This window comes from Nelumbo nucifera, chromosome 1 (genome assembly GCF_055504915.1).
Source record: "Nelumbo nucifera cultivar China Antique chromosome 1, China Antique-T2T, whole genome shotgun sequence".
NCBI lineage: Eukaryota > Viridiplantae > Streptophyta > Magnoliopsida > Proteales > Nelumbonaceae > Nelumbo > Nelumbo nucifera.
This window is the reverse complement of record NC_142649.1, coordinates 35,210,316-35,225,198: the sequence shown is the minus strand read 5'-3', so window position 1 is coordinate 35,225,198 and position 14,883 is coordinate 35,210,316. Positions and strand designations below refer to the sequence as shown.

The 14,883-nt window shown below is 39.2% G+C and overlaps 1 protein-coding gene across 1 annotated transcript in view; it reads left to right on the top strand.

Annotated features, from left to right (window-relative positions):
• LOC104608271 (uncharacterized) overlaps positions 1 to 13,914 on the top strand; it is a 60,004-nt gene extending 46,090 nt beyond the window's left edge. Inside the window, exons 12-16 of the mRNA XM_010274203.3 lie at positions 2,286 to 2,390; positions 2,486 to 2,587; positions 2,690 to 2,863; positions 13,321 to 13,452; positions 13,544 to 13,914. Of these exons, the coding sequence (XP_010272505.1) occupies positions 2,286 to 2,390; positions 2,486 to 2,587; positions 2,690 to 2,863; positions 13,321 to 13,452; positions 13,544 to 13,717 (687 nt within the window). The 3' untranslated portion in view covers positions 13,718 to 13,914. The remainder of the gene's footprint in view (positions 1 to 2,285; positions 2,391 to 2,485; positions 2,588 to 2,689; positions 2,864 to 13,320; positions 13,453 to 13,543) is intronic.
• Positions 13,915 to 14,883: the final 969 nt, after the last annotated feature.

Here is a 14,883-nt window from a genome sequence, read left to right as displayed (position 1 = left end):
AAACAAGTCTATATCAGGGTCTTAAATTCTTAATCCCTATAAAAAGAGGTTTTATAACTTTGTCTTTTAAAAATCTCTTTTATTAGGATGAATGAATGAGCAACATTAGCAAATATGGGCGACAACCACTGGAGGTGGGGTACTTGTTGCAATCTGTGTTAACAGAGTTGGGGGTACTGAGGGTGCATCCCCTCATGAAAGATAATGGTAGGGGGTTTGGTTCTTGTGGGAATTGTGTCCTAAATTAGTTAGTTGAAGTGGCTGGAATAAAAATTTGAATGATGATGATGAGGTGGTCTTGGATGCAGCTGTCTCTTTGATTAGGTGTATCCCCCTAGTCATGGATTTGATGGAAACTGGCATGATCATTGAATTCATTTTTTCTTGGGTTTGGAAGAAGGGGGTGGTTGGATTTGATGAATGAATGTTTAGAAGACCAAGAGGAGAAGACCATAGTACAATGATATCAGTTTTGAAGAAGGTAGAGGTAACAAGGAAAAGAAGGCAGATGGTCTTTGGTTTGTAAAGAGGTGCTACAATTTAATTTTTTTCTTCAATAATTATTAATGCAATTAACTTTCTTCAAAAAAAAAAAAAACAAAAAAACAAAAAGCAAGAAGGGAGAGATTCATAAAGAGGCATGCAATCATCATGATTGTGATATGCTGGAACCTAAGGCAGGGAAAGAGAGGAAGAGACAGTAGGAAGCTTGAAAGTTGAAAGAGGCACTTTATAAGCACAAGGGGAAGGGGGAAGGGTGGGAAGGCGAGGAAATAACTGGGTCTTCTGAAAGAAAAAATACATGACTGTAGGTTTCAGGTCTAAGTCATATTGAGGGTTTGGCTGCTATAGTCAGAGTGGCAATTTTGGGATGGGTTAATCTTAAGCTCTATTTGTAAAAGAAAAAAGAAAAAAAAAACTTCAGTTCTACACTGGGGATGAGTTTGGAGTTGGTATCATGGGTTTTCTTGGCGTGCAGGGGGTCCTTGTCATTGCTTCCTGCTATTCACTTTTATATTTTTTTGGGGGACATGCTGCTTATATATAGCTTCTTTTTCTCTTTTTTATCTAATGCATTTTAATTTTAACTGTACTACTAAAAAACTCCATGAGCAAGCCTTTATTCTATGCAAGTTTCCTCCTTGTAATATAGGAGTGCAAGTGACTGTCTAGATACAAGAAGTTTTTGTCTTGAGTGTAATTTCTTTATCCAATTTACCATTAATGATCTTGAACCTCAGTAATCTTAATTTCATAAATGCAGCCTACACCTTTTTGAATAGTAGAAAAATGTAATTCTTAATTGTTCTTTTTATTGTTTCTGCTTGTACTGTAGATAGGTTAGCTTTCTGACTAATCTTAGCTTCCCTTAGACTGCTAGTTTGTGGGTAACCTGAACTTTTGGTCTTATAAGGCAGACATGGCCACTGTGTTGATCAGTTTGCACATATAGCTCCAATATATCATACTTGTCCACAATGTATTATTTGGTGTAACTGGCTAGAAGCCAAATTTCATTATGGAAGGTATAAAATTACCATTTCTCTTTCTGTAACTTCATCATTTCAAGTTTTTGCTCTGTGTGGATGTTTATGAAATTCTTTGATCAATCCAGGTTTTTGTTATTTATTAAAATTTAAGATGATTAATCTTCTCATTTATCACGAGAAATCTCCACTGATTGGAGTTTTGTGGATCTCAGTTGTCATGTTTCATGTAAACAAATGGCATAAAAAACACCATAGAGTGCTGATTATATTTGTAAAAGGAAAGTCATAAATCTTAGCATTTGGCATCTTTTTTTTCTTGTTTGTTTTATGCTAAAAATGATTGCATGAATGATGGATTTGGGTATAAATGGGAAGAAAGCAGTAGCTATTCCTCATCCAGAGATCAGGCAATACATGTAGTATGGTATCAATAAGTGGTCTTAGGAGTGAATTTTTTATACAAATTTGAAGGCAATATAGGAATTAAGCACAAAGAAAATTTTCACATTTCTTGGATCAGAGAAAGAGGTTCGCATAGAAAGTGCTAATGCTTATCCATTGGAAAGAAAAGTGCTTATGCCATGACTGGTCTTTAAATTTGTAAGGCTTCCTTGAAAGGCATGTGCCACTGCTTCTGAGCATGGAAATAGATTTAATTACTTTTAAATTTTATTGTAATTGGTGGTTGTTTTAAATGGTAGTGGATTAGTTGTTCTTCGCATGCTATTTGTCAACTACTAATGCTTTTCTTCTAATTAATTTGTATTGATGTATTAATTTTTGCTTTTTGAGCAGTCACGGTCTCTATTTGTGAAAAATCTTAGTTTCAAAACATCTGATGAGTCTTTGACCAAGCATTTTAGTGAGAATATGAAGGATGGAAGGATTCTAAGCATCAAAGTAAGTCTTTGCATTCTCAAAAACATTGCTATAATGTTTCAATCACATTCTTTTCTGGTGTCATAGCGTTTTCTTTTCTTCTTTTCTTTTCATAGGTAAAGAAGCACCTGAAAAATGGAAAAAATGTCTCAATGGGTTTTGGTTTCATTGAGTTTGATTCTGTAGAAACAGCAACAAATGTGTGTAGGGATTTACAGGTAATGTCTTTAAGAAAGGCACTGCTTAGCTGTATTATTTGTGCATTAAGTTTTCTTTCTGTAACCTCTTAACTAAGGCAGCCGAAACATTCTCCATATCAGGGAACTATTTTAGATGGGCATGCTCTTATTTTGCAACTTTGCCATGCCAAGAAAAAAGGGCAAGTTTTGAAAAAAGCTGAGAAGGATAGAAGCTCAACAAAATTACTTGTGAGGAATGTTGCTTTTGAGGCTACAGAGAAAGATCTAAGGCAGCTGTTTAGTCCATTTGGCCAGGTAATTGTTAATCATTATAGTTTTTTGTATGTGCTTCAACTTATAAGTTATAACATAGAGGTCCACGGACATCCTTCTCTTTCTATTTATGGCCTCCATTTTGTTTCAGTGCCTAATTGCCTCCAATTTCAGTTTGCTTTTCTCTGTAGTATTCTGCCTAGACAAAGAACAGGATCTGAAAGAAAAAAAAACAGTAACTAAATATTCTTCTGGAAAGCATAGTTGTCAAGGTGACGCCTAGGTGAAAAGTTGCTCTCTTGGAGGGTTGACTTGCCCAAAAGCCTACATATTTATATGTAAGACACCACATAATATTTTTATATTTTATTTATGTTATTAATAGTAGTACAATAGATTTTGTTGGACTAAATTAGTTCATATACTAGTTTCTTTTTATTGTTTTTTAGTTGTTTGGGTTCACTCGACACACAAATCAGTGATAATAGTTTTGGACCCTTTAAGACTTTAAAACCCAAATTGATAAGTAAGAAATAACTTGAAGATTTTATCCAATTGACACATAAGAACAATCAATAGGTATTTTTTTTTCATCATCTTCTTCCTAGGACCAAAATAAGGACTCAATCCTTTTTTTTTGATAAATGGGTTTCATCCCTTATGTTTTATATGCTTTCTTTCCTTTCTTATCTTTTTTATAAATATGTTTATTTTCTATCTTTTGATATGGGGTTTATACTTATTTCATGAGGATATAGTAATTATTAGTTAAAACTTATTGCTTATTACTATGAAACCTAGGGAGCTACCCTTGGATTTATAATTTTATTTTAAAAAATTCATTGCCTAGACGATTAGGTGACAAGGCACCCCCTGTCACCTAGCTTCAACTTGGCACATTGAAACTATGCTGAAAAGTTCTCAATATGGTTAGACTTTTGTCTTATAGCACCTTCAAATATTAGTAGCAAGTTCATGAGGAAATGACAATGCAAGTTGTCTTAAAATAACCCAATTTTCAATTTTCATCTTCTTTGGTTTTAAGAAAGTAGATCAAGACTGTAATCAGTCTTGAATCCTAATAGGTTTTAGGTTTACAAAACAGAAGAAAAGTGAGAGAAAGGAGAGAGAATAGAAGAGAAATAGGAGAACACAAGTGGTTGAAAGGAGGGACAGATTCTTACAGATCTGCCGCCGCCACTCTCTTAATATTTATAGGTTATATTTTGTACATAATGGAAAGGACACATCTGCCCTTAGTACTTACATAATAAATAAAGTAAATAAAAGCTGAAATAAATAACAACTGAATTAACAAACTGACTCAAACTGGCACTACTATAACTGAAACAAATAACTACACTGCTGTCCTACGAACACAGTGGGGACCACTGCAGTGGGGCCCACATCAGTGTTCTCTACACTCCCCCTCAAATTGGGAGTAGATATCTATCATTCCCAACTTGGATAGGTCTGTCTCTAACTTCTTCCTTGGTACAATCTTGGTGAGGATATCCGCGAGCTGCATATTAGATGTGATGTACAGAAGACACACTTCTTGTGATGTGACCCTTTCTCGCACAAAATGTCGATCAACTTCGATATGTTTAGTTCTGTCATGCTACACTGGGTTGTGGGTTATATTAATAGTTGCCTGATTATCACAATACAACATTAAGGGCTTTTCATAGTCAATACCCAACTCTTCAAGTAGTGACCTCAGCCATAAGATTTCAGCCACTCCATTAGCCATTGACCTGTATTCCGCTTCAGCACTGGAGCGGGAAACAACACTCTGCTTCTTACTCCTCCAAGAGACAAGGTTACCTCCCACAAGGGCACAATATCCAGAGTTAGACCTTCTGTCATCAACACTCCCAGCCCAATCGGCATCTGTATAGACTTCCACCCTCATGTGATTATTGTTCTTGAGCAATATACCTCTACCCGGGCATCTCTTCAAGTATGCTAATATTCTCTCTGCCGCAAGAAGATGAGAAGTTCTAGGGGAGTGCATGTACTGGCTAACAATACTAACTGCATAGCTGATATCCGGCCGAGTGAGGCAGAGATATAGAAGCTTTCCAACCAACCGTTGGAACATAACTTTGTCTTCAAGAGGCTCCCCACCCTATGCACTAACTTGTGATTTTGTTCGATGGGTGTATCAGCCGGCTTAACACCCAACTTTCCAGTTTCCGCCAACAGATCTAGAACATATTTTCTCTGAGAGATAAAAATCCCCTACTTTGATTTAGCAACCTCAATACCCAAAAAGTACCGTAGTGCACCAAGATCTTTCACCTCAAACTCTTGATGAAGGAGCTGTTTGAGGGACTCAATCTCATGACTGTCATTTCCTATCACCACAATATCATCAACATATACTGCAAGTAGTGTCAGAGAGGACTCCACCCTCTTGATGAATAGTGTATGATCTGACTGGACCTGTATATAACCAAACTTTCCAAGGGCTAATCTGAACCTATCAAACCAAGCTCTAGGTGACTGCTTCAAACCATACAATGCCTTGTTCAGTCGGCAAACCTTCTTACCTGTCTCTGTATCATATCCAAGAGGCAACTGCATGTAAACCTCTTCTTGTAAGTCTCCATTCAGAGAGGCATTTTTAACATCCATCTGAAACAGGGGCCAAGAATGATTTGCTGCAAGGGATAACAGAACTTGGATGGTGGTCATCTTGGCTACTGGGGCAAAGGTCTCCAAGTAGTCTATACCATAAGTCTGAGTGAACCCCTTTGCAACCAGCCGGGCTTTGTACCTTTCAATAGAGCCATCAGCATTATGCTTCACAGTGAACACCCATCTGCATCCCACCGGTTTCTTTCCTTTTGGTGGGTCAACTAGTGCCCAAGTATTATTCTTCAACAGGGCATCCATTTCGACTTGCATTGCATCTTTCCATTCTGGAACTGATAAGGCTTCTTGCACTGTTCTTGGAATAGGGACATCAGCAATGGAAGTGAAATAGGACCGGTAAGATGGAGACAGACGATCATAGGATAAGAACTGTGAGATGCTGTGAGCTGTAGAAGTGGTGCAATGTCGTTTCCCTTTGCGAATGGCAATAGGGAGATCAAGGTCATCCACAGGAGGGGAAGTGGCAACAGTGAGAGGTATCTCAGTAGGCTCTGGATCTGGAGCCGTAGAAGGAACTGGACCTGGCCGGGACTGCCGGAGACTAGGATCAACCTGCCTGCATCGCCTGTGATAGACTCTCAACTCCGGCTCCCTTTGACCACCCTCACCACTACAACCTTCATTATCCAGTGGAATAGGTAAAGGAACAGCCCCACTCAAAACAGCCCCACTTCTACCAGCCCCACTTCCACTCTCACTGCTCTCCCCCTAAGGAGAAACCCTAGGATAATAGGGTGTCTCCTCAAAAAAGGTGACATCCATGGAGACAAACCGTTTCCCTGAAACCGGATCATAGCAGCAATAACCCTTTTGAGTTTGTGCATAACCAAGGAAAATGCATTTGGAGGCCTTAGGTTCAAACTTGGAATGATGAGGCCCGAGAAGTTGAACGAAACAGGTACAACCAAAGGTTTTAAGGGGAACAATGAACAACTCCTCATCTGGGTATAGAAGGGAAAAGGGGGTTCTCATATCAAGAACCCGGGAAGGAACTCGATTAATGAGATAAACTGCCGTGAGGATAGCATCACCCCAGAAGCGAATAGGTACATTGGAGGTAAACATAATGCTTCTAGCCACCTCCAAGATATGCCTATTCTTCCTTTCGGCAATGCCGTTCTGCTGTGGTGTATAAGGGCAAGAAGGTAGGAGGTCAATGGCTGAGCAAAGTATTCCTTTGCATTATCAGATCTAAGGACTTTGATTTTGGTCCCAAACTGAGTGAGAACCATCTGATGGAAGTTTTGGGTCAGAGCAGGAACCTCATCCCGAGAACGCATAAGATAGACCCAATAAAAACGGGTATGGTCATCAACAAACAGTAGAAAATATCTGTACCCACCCATAGAAGAGATATGATATGGCCCCCAAACATCAGTATGCACAATATTAAAAGAGGAATTACTCCTTTTATTACTTAAAGAATAAGAGGTTGTACAATGTTTGGCAAACTCACAACTCTCACACCTCAACTTTGATAACTCAACAGACTCAAATAAAGCAGGAAACAAACTCTTCAAAGACTTAAAAGACAAATGACCTAATCGGTTAACCGAACTCACAGACTGGGAAACAAAAGACTTCTTATCCACTGACTCCTCCCGACGAGAACTCTCTCCAAGCAGATAGATCCCGTTCGTCTCACGGCCAGTCCCAATCACCTTCCTCGTCTCCAAATCCTAAAAAACACATCGGTCAGGGAAAAAGGTTATTGAACAGTTCATGTGTTTGGTAATACTACTAACTGAAAGTAGGTCATTATCAAGCTTAGGAACATGCAAGACAGAAAATAAAGAGATAGTATCCGATAGCTTGATGTCCCCCTTGCCCGAAATGGGAACAAGAGAGCCATCAGCAATGGATACTCTTTCTCGGCCAGAGGACAAGTGATAAGAAGTGAACAAAGATGGCAAGCTAGTCATATGGTCAGATGTACCTGAATCTATTACCCAGCAGTGATCAGTATTACCTGGAGCTGAAGCATGGTAAGTTGAGGCTCGAGTACCTGAATGTGCAAATGCAGATGTGGCAGGAGCTGATGGTGACTGAGATGGCTGAGCTGAACTCCCAACTTCCTTTTCCAATTGTATGAGGGCAGCCCGAACAGCAGCTAAAGTCTCTAGGGATGTGCCTGATGAGGATGTTGAATCAGTGTTCACTGCCATATGAGCATTACCCTTTTTATTTCTTAGTTTTGCTGGGACCAAGTGAGGATGTAGCTCCCAACAAGTATCTTTCGTGTGCTTGGGTTTCTTGCAATGTTCACATACCAGATCCCGTTTATCTTCCTTCTTCCGGTCCCTTTCTGAGTCACCCCCTGGCTTAGGTTTAATAGCTGTCAAGGCTGGGAAAGAGGGCTGAGGCTGCATCATGACTTTCCTCCTGGTCTCTTCACTATGCACCAGGGAGTATGCTTGAGAAAGGGTCACACTATCTCTTGTCAATATCTGTTGTCGTACAATGTCATATTCTGAATTCAAACCAGCCAGAAACTCAAATACCCTATTCGTCTCGACTTGCTTTCTGTGAGTCTGTGCATCTTTGGGACTCTCCCACTCAAGGGTCTCTAGATGGTCAATCTCATGCCACAAGGATTTCAAGGTAGAGAAGTAGACAGAAACTGGCTTCTCTCCTTGTTTAAGGTTGTTCACCTCACACTTCAGTTCATAGGCTCTGGCAACATTAAGGGGTTGGGAATAGGTTTCTTTCACAACATCCCATATCTCTTTGGCTGTCTTTGCCCACAAGTAATTTTGGCTGATATGTGGCTGCATAGAATTACACAGCCATGCCATAACCAAATAGTTCTCTTGAACCCACTTGGTGTATGTTGGATCCTCCTTGGAAGGTTCTTTCACATCTCCCAAGAGGTAACCCAGTTTTCCCCTTCCTCCAATAGCCATCATGGCTGATTGAGCCCACTCCAAATAATTTGACCCATCAAATCTCATAGTTGTAATCTGAAACCCGGTTTTAGATACACTATCATAACGGTGGTTTCCAAAACTACTTTCTCCCTGACCCTTAAACTCCATCTTTGATCAAGATTCAGTGGCTACAAACTGTTAGAGCCACTATACCAGAAAACAGAGTCAAACAAGCAAGTCTGAAATCTGATCCGAAACCAACACAAATCTGATCTGATCTGATCCGATCTGAAACCAACCCAAATCTGATCCAAAATCAATCAGCATGCACAGTACCAGGCAGCCTATCAATCTGAGATGCTATTTTCTGAAATCACTACTGTGGGGCCCACTGCTGTGAGAGAAAAATTAGGGTTTCAACTGTAGGTCTGAGGTAAGTGCTCAACTGCACTCTCCAAGCAGTCCGCACAAGTGGGACTTGTCGTAGGGCAATATGAAACCCTAAAAACTAATCACCTTTGAAGGGGGGGGGGTTCGGCCCAACAGTCAAACCCTAGAAACAAATTTAAACACAGTTCGGCAAGCCAAACCCTAGAAACAAACTTGAACATAGTTCGGCCCTTCTTTCTAGATAGGTCCAACCTATCTCGACTGATTGCAGTCTCTGAAACTCAATAAAAAAAACTTACTTATGTACTTCAGTTTATTGTCTTCTAGGGTTACCTGAACCCTAACCTTCGCTGCTTCTTCCTGATTACCAACTCTTTGCAAGCCGCGGCAAGTCTTCAACTGCTACGAACCTCTCCTGGTAATCTCCAAGATTCAGCCACCGAAAACTTCTTCAAAGCTTCCAGCCCTAGCTAGTCCTCGTGTGGTCAGCTGGACTAGACACATGAGAAGCCCTAGATAGGCTCTGATACCAAGTAGAAGATCAAGACTGTAATCAGTCTTGAATCCTAATAGGTTTTAGGTTTACAAAACAGAAGAAAAGTGAGAGAAAGGAGAGAGAATAGAAGAGAAACAGGAGAACACAAGTGGTTGAAAGGAGGGACAAATTCTTACAGATCTGCCGCCGCCACTCTCTTAATATTTATAGGTTATGTTTAGTACATAATGGAAATGACACATCTGCCCTTAGTACATACATAATAAATAAAGTAAATAAAAGCTGAAATAAATAACAATTGAATTAACAAATTGACTCAAACTAACACTACTATAACTGAAACAAATAACTACACTACTATCCTACGAACACAGTGGGGACCACTACAGTGGGGCCCACATCAGTGTTCTCTACAAAGAATTTATAACAATAGTTTCAGGGGGAGATGTCCCCTTGAGCTCACTTTAATGTGTAAAGGGAATCTCTAGATTGTCTCATGTGGCAGAGCAATCCCTATATTTCTATCTTGGAACAAGCAAGTTTCATCTTTGCATTTTTAGTTCAAATTGTTTTTTGGGGTAGCCATTAAATGCTTATGCAAGTTGAGAATAAAAGGATCTTGGGTGGGAGCCATTCAAAATGTAGTCAGTTATGTGGGCCATGGGCAACTTTGGGTCTTGTAGCCCTTCATCCAAGGCATATAAATCTGTTACTTTCGAACACCTTTTCATTTCCTTCAACTTTTGAAAAATTCTAGTAAACTTGTTTATGCATTTTTGGGATACTTCTGTTGGAAGGGTTTAGATCCATTTTATGGATGGCCGAACCATGGTAGATGGCTGGGCGAAATTTCAAAAATTTCCTAATCCTTATGGGAATCAAATTCCCTATGTTTTGAAAAACTGCATTTTTTTGGATCGATCTTGCACTGAATCGGATCAGATTTGAAACCAAATGAAGAGGGAGATGTATACCTGGTACGAATACCACAAATGCAGGTCCCAAGGTGGAAGTTTATGCCCAAATCAGTCCTAAAACCAGCCTCCACTGAAGATGGATTAGTGTATAGGTGACGGATACCACAAATGCAGGTCCCAAGGTGGAAGTTCACGCCCAAATCAGTCCTAAAACCAGCCTCCACTGAAGATGGAGTAGTGTATAGGTGAAGTTGATTCAGCAATACAGTTTTCAGCAAAACTGCAACCCAACTACTTGGATTGAATTAGGAAGGTGAGCCTGAATTTCCTCTGAATTTCTCTATTAGTCCTTGAAAGCCTGGGTCGTGATAGGGTTTCTTGAAAGACAAAAGAGAAGAAGAGAGAACAAGAAAGAGTTGTGCTCTTGTCTAGTTTGCTTTCTTCTTCTTTTATCTCCTTATGGAGCACTCTTCTAATCAAATTAGGAGATTATCCAAATCTAATTTGGATCTGGACTCTATTAAGAGATAAGCCTTATCCTCTTAAGATGATGTGTGTTTCATACCCATTTTCAAACCCAGATTCGACCCAGAGCACATGACAATTTGACAGTTTACTTAATCTTATTAATTATGGGCCTAAGGCCCATTTACCTAAAAGGCTCACGACCCAAGATGTTGCATGGCCACTTTAGGCTTGATATTGTATGCCGTGGAACCCACAATGACCTCAATTAAGTCCACATGGATTCGGCTTAGCATCTGTGAAAAGATTTAGTTGAATTCACTACTAAAGGCAGTGAACCACTGAGCACATTACTATGGGCTCAATATGGGCCCAACATTTACACTTAAATGATCCTTAAATTCAGCCATTCTATGAAGACCCAAGGATAATGGACTTAAGTAAGATAAAGTCCATCAGGTAATCGGCCCTGTAATGGTATCTTACACTTAACCTCTCGGCCTATAATGATCAAACACTTCCCGACAGGGAAGGATCTCTCCCCTAGCTGCAAGGTGCAACGTCACACTATCTACTTGGATGGATCCTAGAAATTAAAACATTTTGCAAACATTTTTCACTAAACATTAATACATATATATATATATATATTTTGATCAATAACACTTTCATTAATTCATCAGTAGAAAATTTACAAGTGGAAGACAAACACACTTATCTTCCAAGAGTCACAAAGAACTTCCAGAAATGAAAAAAGAAAATACAAAGATACAGAGACACTAACGTTACAGCTTAGCCCAAAACAAAGAATCCCTTTCTGCCCCTTGTTTTGCTAAACCGTCAGCTAGGGAATTAGCTGATCTTTTAATCCAACATGTATTAACTTCCATCTCCCGCACCAGCCATTTGAATTTCCTCTTCTCATTATTATACTTCCATAAATTATTTTGATCTTTAGTCAGCCACCCTATCACCACCTCTGAATCCCCTTTAATTATAAGTTTCTTGATGTTCAATTCCTTAGCTTTCTGGGCTCCTTCCATAACTGCACATATCTCATCTCTAAGGGAGTCACCCACTCGAATTGGGCCTGAGAACATAGCAGAGATGACCCCATTTTCATCTCTAAAAACACCCCCGATCCCCGATTGTCCCGGGTTTCCCCTACTGCATCCATCAAAGTTTAATTTCAAGAATCCACTAGGTGGGGGGGTCCAAGCCACACTCATTATTGACTTGGTTTGCGTGCAATTTGCAATTTCACCCCACTTCCTCAACATGTCATCCACAGTGTAATCTGTGAATATTTCCAAAGATTTCAGCCACTGTACCGCCCTAAAATGTATGATAGCCCTCAGATCTGTTGTTCCTCTCTGAGTTTCTGAGAATATCCTGGAGTTTCTTTCTTCCCATAGTGTCCAACATACTGCAGCCCTTAGTCCTCTCCACATTGTCCCCCTTTTTAACCGCCACCTGAAAAAGGAAGGTGAGAAAAGGCCCTGCATGTTTGATGGGGGATTCCAGCTGCATCCAAATAAGGAGAAAGCCCAATCCCACAATGACCTCGCGAAGTGACAAGACACCATTAGGTGAAAACCAGTCTCCCCATATATATATGCAAAATCAGATTTCAAATACAGTTGAAATTCACTGTCGGTAGTTTATGTTTCCATCATAGAGTGTACCCTATCATTCACTTTGTCCGGCAAAGGGGCCGATCGTATCACTATGATAACCCACTCAGGTGAATTCTCAGACTGCCCCAAGATACCCAGGTTTTGACCCTTGATGGATCTCATTGATTGGCATATCAAAGACAGCTCAATCCAACACCTAGTGCAGTACCATAATTAAGTCTGGGGTTGTGTAACTTTCTAGTTTTGCCCATCGATCTCCAAGGTCTAGGGCATAACTGGAAAATGGTCCGGGTTCAGTGTTTCAATCAAACACACACTGCGTTTACTTTGAATCTAATCCTAGCAGCTGAGACAAGTTGCCCCAATTTGTTTGGCAGTACATCAGTGTCGGCCTTAGTAGGATAAACTCCTCAAATCTATCCAATGGCTGAAAACATTCTAAACTAACATGAGTCTCATAAATGTCTAGTTTAAAGGGTAATTTCACAAAAACATACCAATATCAACATGAAACAATAATGTACTTTTATTCATTTACAATAAATGTATCTATGCATCAATCTAATTGGAGCTAAGGGCATGCACTGTCTAACAACTTCATCCTAAAGAGTGAAGACATGGTGGAACTTATTACTACTACAAGATAGTTGGACTTGTCTTTTCATGGATCCCACTTTCTTTAGCTTGTATAAAACAATAAATCACATAAACTTCTTGTTTTAAACCAATTTCTTTAACAAAGGAGCTTTTTAAACCACATTCTTTTAATGTTCATAATTCTTGTAGGTCGTACTAATCCGTGCCATTATTGATGTATGTGTTTCAATTATTTATCCCTTGGATAAATAATTTATATATGCATGTTATCAAGTCAACCAACCAATATGCTTCGACTGTAATTGATATATTTTGGTAAAAGACTAAGTGATTGTGTACTTTCTGAACAACATTGTTGAGAAGTTGGTGCATGATTCTATAGCATATCAAGCTGAGTGGTAGATGATTCCACTGGAAAATTCTGTTTTCCTTGTGATGGTGTTTACTCGGTCATCTTATGACATTGCAGATTAAGAGTGTAAGGCTTCCAATGAAGTTTGGGAATCATAGAGGTTTTGCATTTGTGGAGTATGTTACAAAGCAAGAAGCAGAGAATGCACTTCAAGCTCTCTCAAGCACCCACCTGTATGGTCGACATCTGGTAAGATCCTTTTTTTTTTTTAAACATGCTTTCCCTGCTAAGATCTTAAACAAAATCGAAGTTGTTGAAATTTCCTGTTTATTTCTTTCAGGTCTTAGAGCGAGCAAAGGAAGGTGAGAGCCTGGAAGAATTGCGGGTGCGAACTGCTGCTCAGTTCAGTGATGAGCAAAGTGGGTTTCTAAATCCCACAAAGTTGTCCAAGAAAAGAAAGCACATGGCTATCATTGATGAGGGAAGCTTCAAGTTTGGCAGGATCGCCGATTAGTGTATCCAACAATGTGTCAACTATATTTATTGATCAAAATGAGGAAACTGAATATTTTCTTGTATCATGAGGTAATTATATTCTAGTCTACATCCGGCTTCCCAATTTTTTCCGTGGTAAGCTTCAGAGCTTGTAATTGTTCAATGACCTGGCATGAAATTTAATGTGGTCCATTTATGATGTGGCTATCAGGATCATGTTTATCATCTCGGCCTGGGCTGCTTAGCTTAGGCCCATCCCATCCCATAATACACTGTTTAAATGTATTAGCAAATGTGCATGGTGCGCTGCATTGGCAATTTCAAATGATAATAACAATATTTTTTACGACACCGTGTTGCTTTCTGGGTTGATCCATTTGATCCATGTTTTTTTATAAAATTTTCATATTTTTTATAAGTCACTGTATTTTTGTTTTTTTTAATTTCTATTATTTAATTATGACATGTGTTGACCCAATAAACCTAAGGCTGTGTTGGTTTGAAAGAAAAGGTAGGGAAAGGCAGGAAACCTTAACGAATCTTGTATAGTGTAAGTTTCCCCAACTTTCCCTTCTTTTAAACCAAACACAGCCTAAATGCTTAAACCATTGGCCCAACACCTGAATGAAAAATTTGTTTTGTTTTTGGTCGATTTTAAATTTTGTATTTTATTCCCATCTTCATTGGTGGGAATGACTACTTTAAAATTTTATTAAGAAATCAATACAGAATATAGGACATACCCCACCTTGCCCCAAAACCAATAACATTTGCACACCCTCACACTTCAAACCCGAAAACCAAAAAGAGAACCAAAAATTTGCAATTTAACCGAACGTGGTAAAGAATAAAGATCAAAAATAGCGAGGCCTTCAATCTGTAGAGGATAGTGAATGAGTTTGCAACGCCATTTCCTTCCCAAAGAGTGTATGTGAACTTGATATCTGAAGAAGAATAACACTCCAAAATTATCATGTAGCCACTGTAGAATGGTCCAATGGGTCTAAGCCTTACCATTAAGGGCTTGTTTGATTTTAGGATTTTGGGAGGGGAGAAAGTTGGCCAATGGATTTTGATTCTCATTGACTAAGATACCCATGTTCATTTTTTAGATTTGTGGGTTCTTTGGTATCACTTACCAAGTGGGTAACTTTACCACTTGGGGGGAAAAGTTGTCAACATTTG